This window comes from Scyliorhinus torazame, chromosome 9 (genome assembly GCF_047496885.1).
Source record: "Scyliorhinus torazame isolate Kashiwa2021f chromosome 9, sScyTor2.1, whole genome shotgun sequence".
Taxonomy (NCBI): Eukaryota; Metazoa; Chordata; class Chondrichthyes; order Carcharhiniformes; family Scyliorhinidae; genus Scyliorhinus; species Scyliorhinus torazame.
In genome coordinates, this window is record NC_092715.1 from 59270389 (window position 1) to 59290410 (window position 20022).

Sequence of the window (20022 nt, forward strand, 5' to 3'; positions counted from 1 at the left end):
TGGAGTATTACGTACCATATTGGCTTTATTTAAAGGAATGATGTAAATGTGTAAAGAGAAAATTCAAGAAAGTTTACTAGACTAATACCAGGAATGGGCGGATTGTCTTTTGAGGAAAGGTTGTACAGGTTAGGTTTGTATCCACTGGAGCTTTCCATGAAACAGTTTGAAATTGGAAACTGGCGGCGTTAACTATCTTACTCCTGCACATCTCGGCCAGCTGATGTCACGTTTGGGTGAAAGAGATAAGCAGCATAGTCAGATATTAAGGTTCCCCACACGTACTGCATTTCAGGCATGATTATTACTTAAACCTGGAGTATTATGTGCAGTTTTGATGTCCTATTCTGAGGAAGGGTTTTCTTACTATGGAGGGAGTGCAGCTGAGGTTTACTAGGATGATTCTTGGGATGGTGGGACTGTCATATGAGGAGAGGGTAAATCGGTTAGGATTATATTCATTGGAATTTAGAAAAATGAGAGATCTCATATAAGCATATAAAATTCTAACAGGATTAGAGAGGGTAGATTCAAAGAATGTTGGTAGGGGAGTTGATTCAAAGAATGTTGGTAGGGGAGTTCAGAACTCGGGGTCATAGTTTGAGGATAAGGGTTAAACCTTTTAGGACTGAGGTGAAGAGAAATTTTTTCACCCAGAGAGTGAAGAATCTGTGGAATTCACCACCACAGAAGGTAGTTGAGGCCAAAATGTTGTGTAATTTCAAGAAGGAATTAGATATAGCTTTTAGGGCTAAAGGGATATGGGGGGAAGGTGGGATCAGGGTATCGAACTTGATGATCATAATGATTGGCGGAACAGGCTCGAAGGGCCAAATGGCCTCCTCCTGCTTCTATTTTCTGTTTGTTTCTATATATGTAGATGTGTGGGTGAAGGTAGAGCTGGGAAGAGGACCTGGACTTGTGTTGTGTATTTCAGTAATGAGGGCATTTGAACCGTGGTCATGAAACAATTGCGGCCCTTGAGCATTGGCATTCGATGCCCAGAACAAAGAAATGTACAGCACAGGAACAGGCCCTTCGGCCCTCCAAGCCCGTGCCGACCATGCTGCCCGACTAAACTACAATCTTCTACACTTCCTGGGTCTGTACCCCTCTATTCCCATCCTATTCATATATTTGTCAAGATGTCCCTTAAATGTCACTATCGTCCCTGCTTCCACCACCTCCTCCGGTAGCGAGTTCCAGACACCCACTACCCTCTGCGTAAAAAACTTGCCTCGTACATCTACTCTAAACCTTGCCCCTCGCACCTTAAACCTATGCCCCCTAGTAATTGACCCCTCTACCCCGGGGAAAAGCCTCTGACTATCCACTCTGTCTATGCCCCTCATAATTTTGTAGACCTCTATCAGGTCGCCCCTCAACCTCCGTCGTTCCAGTGAGAACAAACCGAGTTTATTCAACCGCTCCTCATAGCTAATGCCCTCCATACCAGGCAACATTCTGGTAAATCTCTTCTGCACCCTCTCTAAAGCCTCCACATCCTTCTGGTAGTGTGGCGACCAGAATTGAACACTATACTCCAAGTGTGGCCTAGCTAAGGTTCTATACAGCTGCAACATGACTTGCCAATTCTTATACTCAATGCCCCGGCCAATGAAGGCAAGCATACCGTATGCTTCTTGACTACCTTCTCCACCTGTGTTGCCCCTTTCAGTGACCTGTGGACCTGTACACCTAGATCTCTTTGACTTTCATACTCTTGAAGGTTCTACCATTCACTGTATATTCCCTACCTGCATTAGACCTTCCAAAATGCATTACCTCACATTTGTCCGGATTAAACTCCATCTGCCATCTCTCCGCCCAAGTCTCCAAACAATCTAAATCCTGCTGTATCCTCTGACAGTCCTCATCGCTATCCGCAATTCCACCAACCTTTGTGTCGTCTGCAAACTTACTAATCAGACCAGTTACATTTTCCTCCAAATCATTTATATATACTACAAAGAGCAAAGGTCCCAGCACTGATCCCTGTGGAACACCACTGGTCACAGCCCTCCAATTAGAAAAGCATCCTTCCATTGCTACTCTCTGCCTTCTATGACCTAGCCAGTTCTGTATCCACCTTGCCAGCTCACCCCTGATCCCGTGTGACTTCACCTTTTGTACTAGTCTACCATGAGGGACCTTGTCAAAGGCCTTACTGAAGTCCATATAGACAACATCCACTGCTCTACCTGCATCAATCATCTTTGTTGATCTTTGTCAATCATCTTTGACAGCTCAGTCTTTTGCTTACATTTCTTTTACTAAGCAGATCACAAGGGAACAACACCCTTGTTTACCGAATTCTGCTCTATTTAATTTTTCCTCTGGCTGAAGGTGTAACACCGTCAATATGACGCGAGGCAGGTTGAGGTAATGTCAATTGAAGGCTTTATTAAGCAGAACTTTATCCCCAGCAGCGTGGTTACAGAATGCAGCTGCTGAGGGAAATGGAGGGAAAAGCCGGGTTCTTATACCGGCATTTCTGGGTGGAGTCCAGTCGGTGGCAGATCCTATCAGGACCTGGCAACCCTCCACCAATAGCCTGTCGACATCTGGTGTACCGTATTGCCCCTAATACATACCACCACAGAAGGCAGGCCCTTGGCAATTACTCACCAAGCTGCAGCAAGGTCCCGTGATGTTTACCACGGGCAGGGCATAACGAGGCTGGTTATGAATCAGGCCCGGTCTCCGGGGGAGGCGGATCAAATCCTGTTGGCACTAATCAAATCCATGCACTGGCCATCATTTTAATATAATTAAAGGGAGAATATTATTTCCTTGCTCTGAGTATTTCACATATTAGCCAAAATAAAAGCAAACATTAGTTATTAGTCTTGTGCAATTCTCTTAAATGATTCCATTTGGTTTTTTTTCTAGATCAGCCTAACTCAGGCCTCCTACAGTCTGGGGTAATCAGCTGTTATGTGATGTATCTTACCTTCTCTGCACTGGCCAATGCACCTCCAGAATATGGTACGTACATATTTCCGAATAGCCAAAAAATTAAATTCCTGTTTTTTGTAATAAATTGTTTGTTTTGATTTATTCAAACATATGAGATCCTGAGGGGTGTTGACATGGAAGCAGAGTTCTTGAATATTTTTTAAGGCGGATGCTTGGTAAGCAAGAGGGAAGGGGTGATGTGTTATGGGGGTAGGCGGGGTTTGAGGTTCCTATCAGATCACCGTGATCTTATTAAATAGCGGAGCAGACTCGAGGGGCTGAATGGCCTCCTGCTCCTTGTCTGTATGTTTCTTTTTGAATAAAATTGTCATGTCTCTAAAGGTTTAGTGGAACTCACAGTTCTTCATTTCCCTTCAGTTATGAAGGGGAGCGTGAACACCACAATATGCATTCCTCAGCTATTGGGCAGTGGTCTTCAAACGGATGACAAGCTTGTTTCTATGCTGGGAGCTATTATCATGTATGGTTGCGTGTTGTACGCCTGGTAAGTTAATCTCTTGCTTCGCTGTGCCAAGACAGATAAGCCAGTATCTGGGGGCGCTTACAGGGATCAGACTTTCTGAGTGGCACTGATCCCAAATGGAATCATTGTGACGAGTGAGCAAGCCCTCTCGTCCAATACTCTTTTGGACTGCAGCCTTGCTCTCAGCGCTGTCTAATTCTGCAATTTCAGTTGCAGAGGTGGAGGCGGCACACTGAAACCTGTGCGTTAAATAAATGTGGACACTAGCTAGTTCTCACCCGTCATATCAGGAATTAACACAAATGTTGCTGTGCGATTTGGAAGCTGTAAGTTTGCAATTGTACAGCCTGTTTCGGGTCATTTTGGATGGAATGTAGCAATCTGTTCTGGATGGCAACTGCCGCTGTAATCACTGAAAACTGCATTTTAAACACCAACACTCGATCATTTGGAGTCCTCGCTCGTTCGTTTCTGCTAGATTTTGTGTTTCTTATTGTTACATTCAAATTAAAATTTAAAAAAACAATTGCGGTCTGGCTAGAACATGAACTCTGAATGCAACCATTTAAAAACATTGAATGGTTTCAGATTTGCCTTTATTTTAATTTTAAAACTGCAAACTGATTTTTTAATAACGTCCTGTGCAGTGGAAGCTACTTCCTGCATGGGGGGAGGGAGGGAGAGAAAAGTTGCGGTTGGTGTTTACTGATGCACAATTGAAGCTATGCTGGTGAGAGGCGTGTGGAGGGCCCTTTACTGTGTTATCTCTGTCGGATTGCTCTTCAGCAGCCTGCTTAAAAGCAGAGTCGACTTGGGCCAAATTGCAGTCAGTTTTCTGGCTGTTAATTAGGACCCGAGTGGGCTGCTCTAAAATACATTCATGCAACTAAAAATCAAGTGGAAACTATTGTAGAGTGTTAGACAATGCTTCAGATGTGCAGCAGCTCCAGGAAGAGGCAGGTTATGTGTGTTAAGCGTTTTGATGGTGCAACTTTAAAAACAATGCCATCAGACAACTGAGCCACAAGGCTCGGGAGAAGCATTTGGCCTCTGTGCTGAGATTACCAATGCTGCGACAATCTGGAAAAGCATGGGAATGGACAAGTGAGACATTAGTGTTGTTGCCATTTTGTGATTCATGGGTTCTTGAGCAGTAGAATAACATCAAGGGGCCTTCAAGAAACCACAATCTGAATTTAGAATTTTTTTTTTAAAAAATTGTTTCTGTTTTTAGCCTAACCTCCACGACCCGTTCCAGCTCAGCAACGCTGGGAGTGAGCAGGATCCCAAACACTGAGCCAACTGTGAGTATATATCTGATTTATCAAAGTGGAAGAAACTGGGCGGGATTCTCGGTCGGGATCCCCCGTTTCGCCGGCAGCGCACTCATGCCCGCGGATTTCTCAGCAGCTAGGGATGCCCACAATGGGAAACCCCATTGGCCGGTTCCCGGGACAGAGGTTTCTTACATGTCCCAATGCTGTTTCATTGAGTTTTGTTCTATGCAAACGCTGTGGCTTGTCCGTGCATGATGCCTGGGGTGGGGTAGGGGTGCGGGTGTGGTTTATAATTTATTATTAGATAATGAAAAATATATTGCCAACTGGATCTTTGTGGCATTTTAACCAGTGGAACATTCTGCAGGTCTGTGAAAAAATACTTTACAAAGTGGCCTTGATGTCATGAAAATCCAAAGATGTATTTGTTAGGTGGATTGGCCACGATAAATTGCCCTTGCTGTGCAGGTTCAGTCATGGGTTACGGGGATATGGCTGCATGAACGGGGAGTGGGCATGTTTGTTTGAAGGGTGACTATCAAGTGCAGACTTGATAGGCCGAATGACCTCCTTCTGCCCTGTAGGGATTCTATGAAAGGTACCATTTTCTTTATGCAAGTGAACTAGCCAACTGAAAATTGTCATAATAAAGATAAATTAGTGGCTCGATTTTAAAAAATAAATACAAAATTTTTTATTAACTTTTAAAATCTGCCTTGGAATTGTTTATGGAAAGGGATTTTCCAGCTTTTAAGTCCATTTTTAGAAAGTGGGTCCTGATGGGATTTTTCCTGTCAAATGCATATCATTGAAAATGAATAGATTAATGACTGAATGATATTGTGGATCTTGGGTTTTTCTATCGTTTGACTTTTCAATCTAATCTCACCTCCCTCCATCTGCAGTAAAGGATATTTTTCCAAAGAAACATTTTAGATTGACCAAAGTTTATGGCTATAATCTAGTGTTTCTGTTTCAGAAGTGTATCAAAAAGATGTTGATATTTTAATAGAATTTATGTTTACTCCCTGAATAATATTTTGAGGGTTTGGTGGGTGGAATAACTTTAATTATAAATGTATGCACAGTATGTTAAAGCAGAATTGCAGGCCACGCAACCATTCAAATAGGCCGAACTGATGAGAGCTTGCAACAGCCTGTTAGTATGCACCTGTGCTTTCATTTCATGGCCAGTTCCTAAGTACTCTGCATATTTACACCTACATTCTGTGTACTTGAGATCAAATCCTCCCACAGCATGGCTTGCAACGTCATTTCATTCATGGTGTTGAAATGCAAAAAATCCCAGCAGTGAAACGGCTTGAAAGTAAGCTTGTATAAATTGCTGCGTGAACTTCTTCAATATATACTATAATAATTATTGTTAGCATCTTCACTTTGGGTGTGGTCGCAGACTGATAGTTACATTGTTCTGATTTCCAGCTACCTACGCAAAGGCTGACAGATATATGATAATCATAGTTTTGATATGACTCTCTGTCGCTGTAAATAATTTATTTTTTCTTCAACATGTACGATACACACTAATGTGAATATTGAAAGGATGTTACTGGGACTATTCCCACAGATGCGGTGGCAACTTGTGACTTTTGTGATGTTGTTTTTATATTGTCCTGCAACGTTTTGATATTAAGTGCTAAAATTCCAATAAAAATATTTTCAGAAAAACAAAATAAAGGCTGACGGAGATTGAACATCCTTAGGTGCTCTTCAGAAAGTATTTTTGAGCCTCGGCAGCTTGTGAGGCGAAGGGGATCCTATAGCGAACACAGTTAGTGTTGTAAAGAATCAGTCACACCAAGTTGTGATACGGGAGGATTTACATGTGTTTGTCCCTAAGCAATAAACCGTTCTACCATCCCCTCCCATCCATTGGGCAATGTCTTGGTTGGAGGTGCAGTGCAGTCCTTGTAGTTGCTTATACATTTTACTCGGTGGTTACTATAGGTTTGTACAACTTGTGTGGAATTGTGGCCTGAAAAGGAGGATAAGTGCAAAACATCAAAATGTGGAAGAAAGGCCCTTTTCTATATATCACACAAAATTAAAAGTGGAAGTTTAATGCAGGTTAGGCATTTACATTCCTATTTGCACATGGCGCTGCAAAGGGATAAAGCTGACAGTATTGTTCATCTCCCAGCATTAGTGGACTGTGTTAGAATGGTACAACTCTGCCCAAGGTCCTGTTTGACATGATAAACGGTGTTTTAATGTAACATCTCATTGTCTTACAGGAAGCTCGCTGCTGCTTCTGCTTCACGTCAGATGAAGATGGTAAGCTCCAATCCTCCATTACTCAAGTTTGGAAACAAATAAACTGGGGGTGGAATTGAGCATAGGCCGGGGACACAGAATCACACCAGTCGTCCGAATTTCACGCGGATTATACATGGGGCAACAAATGCAAAACCAGCTGCTTTGTGCTCCCACCATCTCCAATTTCACCCCCACTATCTCAAGTCACAGGCAAACAAACCAGTCCTGAGTAGATTCAACTTATTGGCTATTTAGAAAGCAAGAAAATATTTCCCATAAAACACCTCCTTTTCTTAAGGATGCATGCAAGTCCCTCTTTCTTTACAGAGACGGTTACAGTTGCGATGAAGGCAGATTCCCAAGTTTTATGGAGTTATCCATAATCCGTAGAGATTTGTTCACAGTAAAATGCACAGATTATATCAGGTTACTGACCAAGGGTTTCAGAGCACTTCCAATGATGTTCAGAGGGTAATCTTGGGCCCTGGTCATCTCCTTTCAGTTCTATGAAGCAACAGAACAACTTATACTTCTGAAATGCAACAATAAGGTAGCGAGCAGACTGCCCCTTTAGGCATCTACTCTAGTTTGCTGTTACAAATTTGCCATATTTGCTGCTCTCCAAACAATGCCAATTGTTGCGGGGGCAAGGAGGAGATGTGGACACGATTCAGTAGAAATAAATCAAAGTCTGCTTTTGAATGTGTTTGGCAGGGTGTTTCTCGGTGACTGTAACGCCGAGATTCACTGTGCTATTCAACAGCACTTTTGTTGGTTTTTTGGACCTTGGGGACTTTCTCCCCGTTGAGACCGCACTTAAGCAGGACTGGCTCCTCGCAGATCGCTGGCCACCATTTGGACTGGCTGCCCCGATCTCTACACTGCCCCCCCACCCCGCCCTTCACACCCAATTGTTTTGTGGACCCCCCCCCTCCCCACCCCTTTCCGGGCCCAACCCCTGGCAGGGCCCAGGAGCCAGGGGAGTGCCAGGCTCCCTGACCACTCCGGGGGGGTGGGGGGGGGGGGGTCTCTAATGGCCTGCAAAACTGTCAAAAATGGCCTGAGGTGCTATCACACCTGGTCCATGTTTGTTGAAACCAGTGCTAAACGGCGCCTGGTTGAGGACTCGCGGGCACGGCCATTGACTCCCGGGTGCTGGGTGAAAGCTGGGTCCAGTTATTTAAATGAGCTTAATGACAGAAGTGTAATGGAATACTCCCACTTGCCTGGATGAGTGCAGCTCCAACAACACTCAAGAAGCTCAACGCCATCCAGGACAAAACAGCCCACTTCGGCAAGTGGGGATTATTTCTTCACACTCCTGGCTTGTGCCCTGTAGATGGTGGACAGGGTTTGGAGAATCGGGAGATTAGTTACTCACTGCAGGATTCCTAGCTTCCAACCGGTTCTTATAACCACAGCATTTATATGGCTACTCCAGGTCAGTTTCTGGTCAATGGTAACACCCAGTGGTGGATTCAGTGATGGTAATGCCATTGAATGTCATGGGGTGATGGTTTGATTCTCTCTTTTGGAGACGGTCATTGTCTGGCACTTTTCGTGAGGCGCAAATGTTACTTCTCATTTGTCCGCCCAAGCCTGGATAATGTCCAGGTCTTGCTGCATTTGGACATGGACTGCTTCATTATTTGAGGAGTTGCGAATGGTGCTGAACATTATGCAGTCATCCACAAACATCCCCACTTCTGACCTTATGTTCGAAAGAAGGTCAGTGATGAAGCAGCTGAAGATGGTTGGGCCTAGGACACTTGCCTGAGGAATTCCTGCAATGATATCCCGAGACTGAGATGACTGACCTCGAACAACCACAGCCATCCTTTGTGCCAAGTATGAATCCAACCAGTGGAGACTTTTCCCCCTATTTCCCATTGACTCCAGTTTTGTTCGGGCTCCTTGATGCAATAATTGATCAAATACTGTCTTGATGTCAAGGGCATCTTTCTCGCCTCACCTCCGGAGTTCAGCTCTTTTGTCCATGTTTTAACCACGGCTGTAATGAGGCCAGGAGCTGAGTGACCCTGGCGGAATCCAAACAGAGCTTCAGAGATGTGCCACATCAGGCTTCTCTACATAACAGGCAATAACATTCAAATTGAAACCCTTTTTTCTTTTGATTATAGTTTTTATTTTCAGAAGGAAACCTGGTTGTATTTAGTGCCAACTTACAGTAGGCAACATAAACTGCGCTATTTTTAGCTGCTGATTTCCTTCCAAAGCCGCAGTTTCATCACTTCTGTGTTTTCTCAAAGGAAATATAGTTTATTTTATATTGCGCAAACCATAGCCGAAACAAGCACAGAATATATAGAACCTCAAAGGAATCTGTTAGATGTGATTATTTTCTCTGTATTTTCTGAAATGTATATATCAAATTTCTAAACTCCTTTTCCCCCCTCTACAAAACTAGTGACCCTGGGCCATTTACTAACTGGCCCATACGGGAACTTGAGCCACTCCAGGACTTTGCCCATGATATTTTAGAGTCAATCGAGAGATAGTGTGGGATAATGACTTGATGATAGTAATCTCCTCCATTTTTTAAATTCCATTTCTCTCTCCCCCTCCTCTACCCCAAGATGAGAAAGTGCCTGACTCTTGGGGCAGCACGGTAGCACAGTGGCTAGCACTGTTGCTTCACAGCGCCAGGGACCCGGGTTCGAATCCTGTCTTTGGTCACTGTGCGGAATCTGCACGTTCTCCCCGTGCCTGCGTGGGTTTCCGCCGGGTGCTTCCGTTTCCTCCAATAGTCCAAAGATGTGCAGGTAAGGTGGATTGGTAACGCTAAATTGCCCCATAGTGTCCAAACGTTAAGTGGGTTGTTGGGTTACGGGGATAGGGTGGAAGTGTGGGCTTAGGTAGGGTGCTCTTTGAGGGGCCGGTGTACACTCGATGGGCCGAATGGCCTCCTTCTGCTCTGTAAATTCTATGATTTCCCCATCTCCAGTGAGAGGGTGACTGCTGCCAGGCATCTTGCACCACATTGGAGTTGCAATGTTACCCCATAATCTTTAGTTGTTAGTAGACAGGAGCTTGTACGGGTAGAGTACCTCCACTCTGGCAAGCTGGGGATTGAATCCGAGTCAAATTCCACAACTTGTCGGTTTTCCGGGGGGGAGAAATCTGAACGCCTTGATTCAGTGAATACAAGAAAACCACGTGATAGGGTTGCAAAGCATTTTAAGTTATTGGCCATGTCACTGCTGATATTAATTAATTTCTCAGGCACTGGATTTAATAACACTTGCATGCCTTCCCATACATCAACACACCCTGTTTGAGATGAGAAAAGATCAGTCAAACTGAAATGATGTTAAAAATACCCTGTAGTTGTCACTGAAAACTATTTTGTTTTCTGTTCTTGGAAGATTGTACAGTACTCTTTCATTACTTTCTTTGAACTGATTTGGACCTGCTGCCAGAAGGCACCCATTTGAGAATCAAGTGCAATATTTGCATTTAAGCCCTCTATTTGGGTGGCCTTAATGGCATCCAGTTCAATACAGGTGTCATGTACTGTAGCAAGAACAGGCATATGCCCTGATCCTTTTGGGTAAATACTCTACATCTTGGTACCCTGCAAGAGTCTTTTCCAGGTTTAATTCAACCGTCTCTGCCACATCTGCACTAGGGCCAAGATTCACTGGTGTGCAGGAAATGAGAGGACTGCAAAGCTGATCCGTACTTGGCAACTCTCCAACCTTTTCCGAGCTGGGTTAGGTGGGACCAAAGTTTGCTTGAGTGCGGGGAAGAAAAATCTGCCTGATTTGACGTACTCTACCTGTACTCCACAACTATGTCCTTTTATTTTGTGAGCAATCTTGCATATTCACTCGAGCCGGATTGAATGTTAATGTATGTGCTGGTGGGGTTCTCATCAATTGTTTACTTGATTAATTTGCTAACTGTGTTGACCTGTTTACCTCCATACAGCAGGTAACTGTAAAGTAGATGGAGCTGAGAAAGGAATCCAGAAGGTGATCCACAATGAAAGCACTGCCGTTGTGTACAGTTACTCCTTCTTCCACTTTGTCTTTTTCCTTGGCTCCCTATATGTGATGATGATATTAACAAACTGGTTTGAGTAAGTAAATTTCTGGCAATTTCTGCATAATAGAGCTATTTTTAAAAATGAGGCTGAAGACCTGCATTTGTATAGCGCCTTTCATGACCACGGGATGTCAGGGTGTCTTGCCATGCTTTACAGGCAATGAAGTGCTTTTGAAATGTAGCCACTGTTTTAATGTAGGAGCCACAATAATGATAAATACAGGCACTATTGGATTCCCTGTTCGTCATGGATAATGATTTTAAAAAGGACAATTGAGTTCCTAAATCAATTTGTCTCCTTTTAGTCAGCCTATGCACATATATAAATCTATCAATCACTGAAATCCCTCCAATTTATATATCTAGAACAGAAATAGATGAGCATTAGGATTATTTTGTCGAACTGTATTATGAACTTGAGTGTATTGCAGCCTGGGAGCGCTCTGTTTGCACTTTGTTTATTTGTGCTACAATGTTGTTAGCCATCCAAGAAAAGAAATCCTGAGGTTTCTGCTTGCATTTTCTGACATAGGGGCTATCCTATATTCTTTTGTTGAGCATGGCCGGGCTGCTTAAGTTGTGTTTCTCTGCCAGAAAAGACTGCATAACTGTTGGATGAGTACAGAGATCTTTGATGGCTGTTGAGCTGGATGAGATCACAGAGACAGGGAGGGCCGAGGACATGAACGTAAGGATAATAATGTGAAAATTGAGACATTGCTTGACCAGGAGCTGATGGCAGGTCAGTCAGTGTTGGGTGAATGAGACTTTGTGCGAGTCAGCACAAAGGCAGCAGAGTTTCAGATGACCTCCGGTTTAGGAAGGGCAGGATTTGGGAGGCTGACCAGGAGATCATTGGGAATGGTCAAGTGCTTGGTGAAGAGTCACGGATCACGTATGACCAAAGCCATAACATGTTCACCAGGTTCCATGAAGTGGGGTAGGAATTAGTATTTTCTGGATTATCATTTGTCCAGTATGTTAGAAATATAATTACGTGCACCACGCAGTCTATTTTTGATTGGAATGTGAACACGGAATGACGCAACACAGTGGGAGGTCATTCAACCCAATATATCTATGGCGACTCCCTTAGCTGATTTACATTTTTATTATCCAATTTTTAAAAAATTAGGAAAATAAAGACTTAATGAGGAAGAAGGAAACGGGAGCAACATAGGCAACATTCAATAATATTGTGAGAGAGTAGGCAGGAGTTTCTGGTTCCCTTAGCCGCGTATTTATTGGCGGCACTCAGTTTACAGACGGCGGGATTCTCTCTTCCCGAGGCTCATCAATGGGATTTCCCATTGAAGCCACCCCATGCCGCCGGGAGACCTGAGGGCAGGGATGCCTGCCAGTGGGAAAAGAGAATCCGCATGGCCGGAGATTTCTGACCAATGTATGCAAATATTGCTGCTGATTCTTGTCCTGGAATCTTGCTGGGTGCTCTGTAGATTTTTACTGCAAAACAGCAAGGCCCTTTCCCTGTCATTCTTGTGTCACACAGGACTCCAATCTACAGGTTGCCATAAAGGTTGTAATCTTTGAAAATTCCTTAGACTCTGGAAAAGTCCTGGAGGATTGGACAATCTCAAATATAACACCACTAATCAAGGAAGGAGGGAGGCAGAGGTGAGGCCAAATTGAATTAGCCTTGCATCTCTCACAGGAAAAATGCTGCAATCCATTTTTAAGGAGGTTGTAGCAGGACATTCATAAAATCAGAATGCAATCAAGCAGAACCAACATGGTTTTACGAAAGATAAATGTGTTTGACAAATTTGTTAAATTTCTGTGAGGATTTAGTAGATTTCTTTGAGGATGTAATTAGCAGGGTGGGCAAAGCAGGGTGGATACCAGTAAATTTAGTGTGTTGGATTTCTAAAAGGCATTTGATAAAGTGCCAGATAAAGGTTACTGCACAAGATAAGAGCTCATGGTTTTGGGGCTGATATATTAGCATTGATAGAGAGTTGGCTAACTGTTTGGAAACGGAGAGTCGGGAGAAGTGGGTTATTTTCAGATTGCCAAACTGTAACTAGCGGAGTGCCACAGGGATCAGTGCTGGGGCCTCAACTATTTACGATCTATATTAATGACTTGGATGAAGAGTAAATTTGTTGACGGTACACTGATAGAAAGGAAAGCAAGTTGTGAGGAGGACATAATGTGTCTGCAAAGATGGGTGAAGTGAGAGGGCAAAAAGTTGGCAGATGGAGTATGATGTAGGAAAATATGAGATTGTACGCTTTGGCAGGAAGAACAGCATGGTAGCTTAGTGGTGAGCACAATTGTTTCACAGCTCCATGGTCCCAGGTTCGATTCCCGGCTTAGGTCACTGTCTGTGCGGACTCTGCACGTTCTCTCCGTGTGCGTGGGTTTCCTCCCACAGTCCAAAGATGTGCAGGTTAGGTGGATTGGCCATGCTAAATTGCCCTTAGTGTCCAGAATTGCCCGTAGTGTTGGGTGGGGTTACTGGGTTATGGGGATAGGGTGGAGGTGTGGGCTTGGGTAGGGTGCTCTTTCCAAGAGCCAGTGCAGGCTCGATGGGCCGAATGGCCTCCTTATTCACTGATATATTAGCATTGATAGAGAGTTGGCTAACTGTTTGGGTTGTGGGGGTTAACACTGGGAAAATGTGCAAACTCCACACGGACAGTGACCCAGAGCCGGGATCGAACCTGGGACCTCGGTGGCGTGAGGCAGCAATGCTAAAACATATTAAATTCTGAGGGGGGCTGACAGAGTAGATACTGAGAGGATGTGGGGGAATCTGGAACCAGGGGGCACAGTTTGAAAATGAGGGATAGCCCGTGTAAGATGGAGATGAAGAGGAATGTTGATTATTGGTTTTTGGAATTCTCTTCCCCAGAGAGCACGGAGGTTGGCTCTTTGGATATATCCAAGGCTGAGTTAGAGTTAAATTTTCTGGGGGACAGGATTTAAGGCTACAATCAGATCAGCCGTGATCTTGTTGAATGGTGGTGCAGGCTGGAGGGGCCGAATGGCCTACTACTATTTCTTGCGATTTGGTGAAAGGGGGGTGAAGGTGCAGAGGGACCTGGGGGGTAAATGTGACAAATGATCAAAGGTGGCAGGGCAGGGTTCAGAGAGCAGTTAATCAGAATCCATGACTTTATAAATAGAGGAGTACAAAAGCAAGGAAGTTATGGAAAACCGTAGTTTCGCCTGAACTGGGGTATTGTATGCAGTTCTGTGAAAGCATTCGAGAGGGTTTGGAAAATGTTCACAAGAGTGGCTCCAGGATTAAGGAACAGAGTGCTGTACAGAGATTGGAGAAGCTAGGACTGATCTCCTTGAAGGAGAGAAGACCGAGAGGAGATTGGATAGAGGTGTTCAAAATCATGAAGGGTCTTAACAGGGTTGATGGGAAACTATTCATAATGTTGCAAGGATCAAGAAACAGAGGGAACGGATCAAAAGTGATGGCAACATGAGTAAAAACTTTTTTTTACGTAGTGAGTGGTTAGGTCTGAGAGTGTGTTGGAGGGAGATTCAATCATGGCTTTCAAAATTGGATCATTATTCAAAGAGGAAATATTTGCAAGGCTAAATCTGTAGGGAAAAAGATGGGGGATTGTCACTAGGTAGAGAGCTGGCGCAGACACAGTGTGGCCTCCTTCCGTGGTGTAGTCAAGAGCCAGAAGTTGACCCAATTCCAGGCTTCAACAAAGTAAAGGGTAATAATCTGTTGCTCATAGAGTCATGTTTGTGGTTTCCTGCTCTTTTAGCTACTTACTCAGTTACCTTATTGACTGAGTGGAGATTGCAGATATCAGCCCATGCCTTTCCTGCTACACCATGTACAACATCATAGTGCTGCTTGTGGCTGGAGTTTCCATTGTTGAGTAAATTCAGCTGGAGTCTTTATTGAAAGCTTCACCTTCGAGGATAGGCTGTATAATGTTATGGTGCATGAAACCTTGGGGATGTAGCGATATTGGTGTTTAATTTTGGACATGGCTTGAAAGATTAGATAGTTACCATTTCCGACCAATGCCGCTTAAAATGAATTGGTAAACAGGCAAATTACCTCATGGAACATCAGTTGAATTTGAAATGACGAGCGCTAATGAACTGCTTTTAAATTCCAGTGGTTTGAAAGACATAAAATATTTTGAGTTTACCAGATTGCCGAACAGACAAAAGCCATGAGTAGCAAATTTATTTTCTCTCTAACCTTCCTCAACAGCAGTTCCTTTTTTAAAAATTAAATGTTTCTCTGTTCACAGGTATATCAATGTCAATCTAGAAAATCTGTTTGTGCCTCAGAACGTGTCCACTCTCTGGATTAAGATGGCTTCCTGTTGGCTGTGTATCTTGCTGTTTTTATGGACTCTTATTGCTCCCATGTGTTGTCCAAACCGTGAATTTTCAGTGTAATTTTTTTTAACCTCCCATGACCTCCAGTTTCCCCACATACTTCATCCATCCTAACTTGTCATGTTAAGTACCTGCCCTGTTGTCTATTGCAACAGTTTGGCCCAACTTACTGTACTGTACTCTAGCTGTGGACGTTTTTTTAATATATGGTTACAGACTCTGTCAACAACTTTTTATATGTTTTATGATATTTCTACAAGTTCCATTGTGATAGTGTTTCAGGGTGGTGTAAGATACCCTCATCAGTAATTGGTGGAATGGGAGCATCACATGGAAGGGGATGTCTGGAGGTTCACAGGAAACATGTTGAATTGTTGGCATACATTGACCTTGCATTAGGAAAATAAGCAATTTGAATTTAATATCATGCGTATATACAGCACAGTATCATTTTATATGCAGATAGAAAGAAATATAATGTACATTGATATGTTAAGTAACCTAAAGGTTGTCAAGAAGTCTTTGGACCTCAGTAGGTCTGGTAAATTGCAGTCCAGCAAACTACCACTGGATCCCAATTCGTGTTTATCCTAATTTACACTGGTACTGTAATCTATGTACAAATCTGGGAAAGAATGACTTGTCTTGTCTCCCTTGCCTAATGCATGTAGAGATGTGGGTTTCTACTCCTGAATAATTTCTACACCGAAATGAAAAACTGAGAGTTTCAGTGCTTAGTAACGAACAAAAAATGTAAAATATCAAACCTTTCCATCAAAATATAGTAGGGGTAATGTCGTCGTCAAACCTTTCCATAAAAATATAGTAGGAGTAAGATTTAGAGATTAATGCAAAGGAGGTGTGTAGTTACTCAGAATATATATGGGGCAAGTGATGTTGTTAATCAAATAATCAATTTGAATTTAGTGCATGTCTCCCTTATTTGAATTTCATTGTCTAACTCTTTTCACCCACCCACCTCGCATGCTAAATCTTCGGTTAGTTGATCAACAGGAAAATGCCTCCAGATTTAAGACAATTGCATCAGAAACATGAGGGAATGTTACATTTGTGTAACACTCAGGATCAAAATATTTTGGCAGCCTGCCAACCAGAGTGGAGGAAAAAGAAGACATATGTGGAAAAGTTTCCAGGTGGCTTGGGTCAAATCAAAGAATTGCACCTGTGATATGTTAATTTATGAAGAAGTAGAAAAGAGTTGATTGAATGGAGTGTTTTCATGCGGGTATTAGTGTGTATTTATTTAACTTGCAGGTTTTGTAAAAAAAATATATAGTATTTGATGCAAAGATTTCTAGTACATTTACATCATGGTGTAGAGCAAAGTAAATTAGTGTTACAGCAGCCAAGTTCGTCCAGAAAACTGGTCTCATGGTCAAGCTGTTAATTAAGTAAACCTACCGGAACAAATCAATTTTATGCTGCGTTTTACCAAATGCCAGTCATAAATGAGTCAACTGTTACCTTCCATTTTAGCCAAGTGGTAGCTGCATTGGCATAAGAATCTAGTCTTAATTTTTTTTGGCTGGTGAAACTTATTGATCTCCAACAGGCCAAAGGAAGAAGACTCTCTGTGGCCCATGGGGCATTGGGGCAGCGGGGTGGGGGTGCGCTAACTGGTCTTGATGGCCTTTCTGAATAAACCCAAATGGAGAATGGATAAATTGAAGAACAATAGATTTTGAAGAGTGTCAGGAATAGTTCAGAACCTTTTTTCTTTTAATCTTTTGAAGTGAAAGACCCCAATACAAAGTGAACAGTTCAAAATGCGTGCTTGTGCCATTTGTTGGTCCAAGGAAGTTTCTTCCGAAGGAAAGCTGATTTAGTTTTGTGGAATAGTACACAAAGTCGGGACTTTCTGAAACCAGCATCATGTGGGAATTTGAATGATGCAGAGCTGTATTTCCTGGCACCTGTTTTACAGCAAAAGCCTGCGCAATAAATATATCCAATAGAGGAAGGACTGACACGGACGAGAACTGAAACTGAGCACATAGTTGATGGCTCGGTATTTCTACCCCCCCCCCCCCCCCCCCCCCCCCCCTGCTCCCCACCTGGCAGGACTGAGGAGAATGGGGGTTTAAAATGTCTTCTGATGTTCCCAGAATAAAGCTGAGTGGCTTTTACTTACCGCCGTAATCTCGCACCTGCTTTCCAGTAGCATTAATGGCTGGTGGTAACTATGTTCTCTGGCATACTTTCCTCAATCCCAGCAAGGGCATACTTGAAATGAAGCAATCAAATATAGCTGTTGCTTGAAATACACTGACAATCGAGCATCACGTCACTCGCCCGCTCAAATGCCCCATTCACGGGAGTAAACTCTTAAGTTTGTGATTAAAATTTTCAGCTTGGTACATGTGAGAACGCAAAGCTATAATGGCCACTTTGTGTAGATGTTTGTGAGTGCATTGAAAACGAAGCAGACAGTGTTTCTGCTCAGTACAGCCTTCCTAAAGTGTTTCATGCAGAGATGGCAGCCATATCTGATTCTTGCCCCTTCTGAAGCACACCCACCAGTATATTTCAAGAAGAATTGATTGCAGACAGTGAAATTTGGTTTAGAGGGTTGTGCTTTTGTGGACATTTTTGTTTCTGGGAATTATGGAGAGGGTAAATGAGTTTAATTTAAAACTGCAACTTACAGCTTTGCTGATGTAATAGCCCCTAGATGGCAAGCAGCTTTGACGTCGTTGCAAGTTTATAATCCATGAATTTTTTTTCTTGGTACCTAACATTGTATTCTGGAAAGACAAAACCTAAAAGCATTGCTTTAAAACTGAGTGTGCTGAAGTGCAACCTGTGTAAGATTACTTGGGTACCACCATTAATTTAAAGTCAAAAGTTACAGGTATGCTTTTGACTAATATTTTTCCCCCTCATTTGGTACGAATGTTATTACTGATGGGAGTGTGGTTTGCAGCAGATACAGGATTAGTTTCCTGTGAGTTTTTATTCCAATACTGGTGCTAACGATGGGTGCTGCTTGCCTGTCCAATTGGAGCTTTTCAAGTTTCATATGGTGGGATATTTTGGCTTCTCCCTGTGGCCATATCTCGCCACAGATTTTCTCCAAAATGGTTCATTTTACAACTGCTCGATGGCACTCTGTGTCCAAGAGTTAAATAACTTTTTATACCTGAACCACAGACTCTCCTCTGAGGCAACAGTGCCTGCGCCAAACAATGACAAAAATCCTGGACCTTAATGTGCAAGTTTTGCTAAGGGCAACTGGTTTATTTTTTTTAAAGCTGTGGAAAAGGTTTGTTCATACATTCAAGGTTGTTTTTAACACGAGTATTTCTCATTATTGCAATCTTTTGATATGACTATGGTGTAGCACCTTTCCTGTCATTTGCGCTAGTCATTGATTTAAAATGGATTCCTTATTGTAAGTCATCCTTAAAATTGCCTAAGCTAATTTAAGATGGAAGTTTTATTTATCCAGTTACAGAATTGCTGATACTTTATTAAATTCGTAATTTTTTTTCACAAGTTATCCTTGGTTGTACAATGCAAAGTTCTACCTTAAATGTTGTCAAATAAAGATTGTATGTTAGTACTTTTTCTTGTGTTCAATTTACAATGTAATGTTGCTTTACTGACTTTCTACCTTATGAGCAGACATTGTTTTTATTACATTTTTAAAATTGGAGTTCTTTTTTTTCTGAACTCTTTGAACTGTGTTTAATTAAAATTTACAAAATGTTACACTACTCTGAAGATGTGTTTTTCTTGATCTTATTTTAATCAAATTGCGTGAACTTGCATGAAAGTGGATCCCAAGAAAAGGAATTTGTGGAATGTCTAAGAGATGGTTTTCCAGAGCAGCTTGTGACAAAGCCGACTAGGGAACAGGCAATTCTGGATTTGGTGATGTGTAATGAGGCAGACTTCCTTAAGGCGAAGGAACCCTTGCGGAGCAGTGACTATATGATAGAATTTACCCTGCAGTTTGAGAGGGAGAAGCTGCAATCAGATGTAACGGTATTACAATTAAATAAGAGTAACTACAAAGACATGCGGGTGAAGCTGGCCAGAGCTGATTGGAAAAGGAGCCTAGCAGGGAAGATAGGAGGTGCGATTCTCCGAGCGCCGGGCCGGAGAAGTGCCGCAACCGCGCCACGACCCCCTGATGCCGGCGCGCGATTCTCCGAGGTGCAGAAAAATGGTGCCATTTGCGCCGGCGCGTTTGGTGCGGCGTGGGCCGCTGGAATCTGCGGGGCCGCCGATTCTCCGGCCTTGATGGGCCGAGCGGCCGCTCCGACACGACAGAGTCCCGCCGGCGGGAACGCTCGGGGGGGGGGGGGGGGCTCCGATGGGGTCTGGCCCGTGATCGGGGCCCACCAATTGGTGGGCCGGCCTCTTTCCTCTTCCCCCCGCCCCCCTCCAGGCCTACTGCCTGGCGTGGCCAGCCCCTGAACACCGACTCCATGTTGGGTCGGGGCTGGCACGTAAGAAGTTCCCCGCGCATGCGCAAGATGGCGCGGCCCAACTGCGCATGCGCAGGATTGAGCTGCCCCAACTGTGCATGTGCGGGTTGGCGCGGCGCCCATTTGGCGCTGCGTAAGGAGGCTGGAGTGGCGTGAA

At 43.4% G+C, this 20022-nt stretch overlaps 1 protein-coding gene across 1 annotated transcript in view; it reads left to right on the top strand.

The window, feature by feature from the left end:
- Positions 1–17460, top strand: part of serinc5 (serine incorporator 5) — a 101869-nt gene extending 84409 nt beyond the window's left edge. Inside the window, exons 7-12 of the mRNA XM_072515982.1 lie at positions 2893–2988; positions 3337–3463; positions 4677–4746; positions 6975–7014; positions 10948–11098; positions 15321–17460. Coding sequence (XP_072372083.1) covers positions 2893–2988; positions 3337–3463; positions 4677–4746; positions 6975–7014; positions 10948–11098; positions 15321–15471 — 635 coding nt within the window. The 3' untranslated portion in view covers positions 15472–17460. The remainder of the gene's footprint in view (positions 1–2892; positions 2989–3336; positions 3464–4676; positions 4747–6974; positions 7015–10947; positions 11099–15320) is intronic.
- Positions 17461–20022: the final 2562 nt, after the last annotated feature.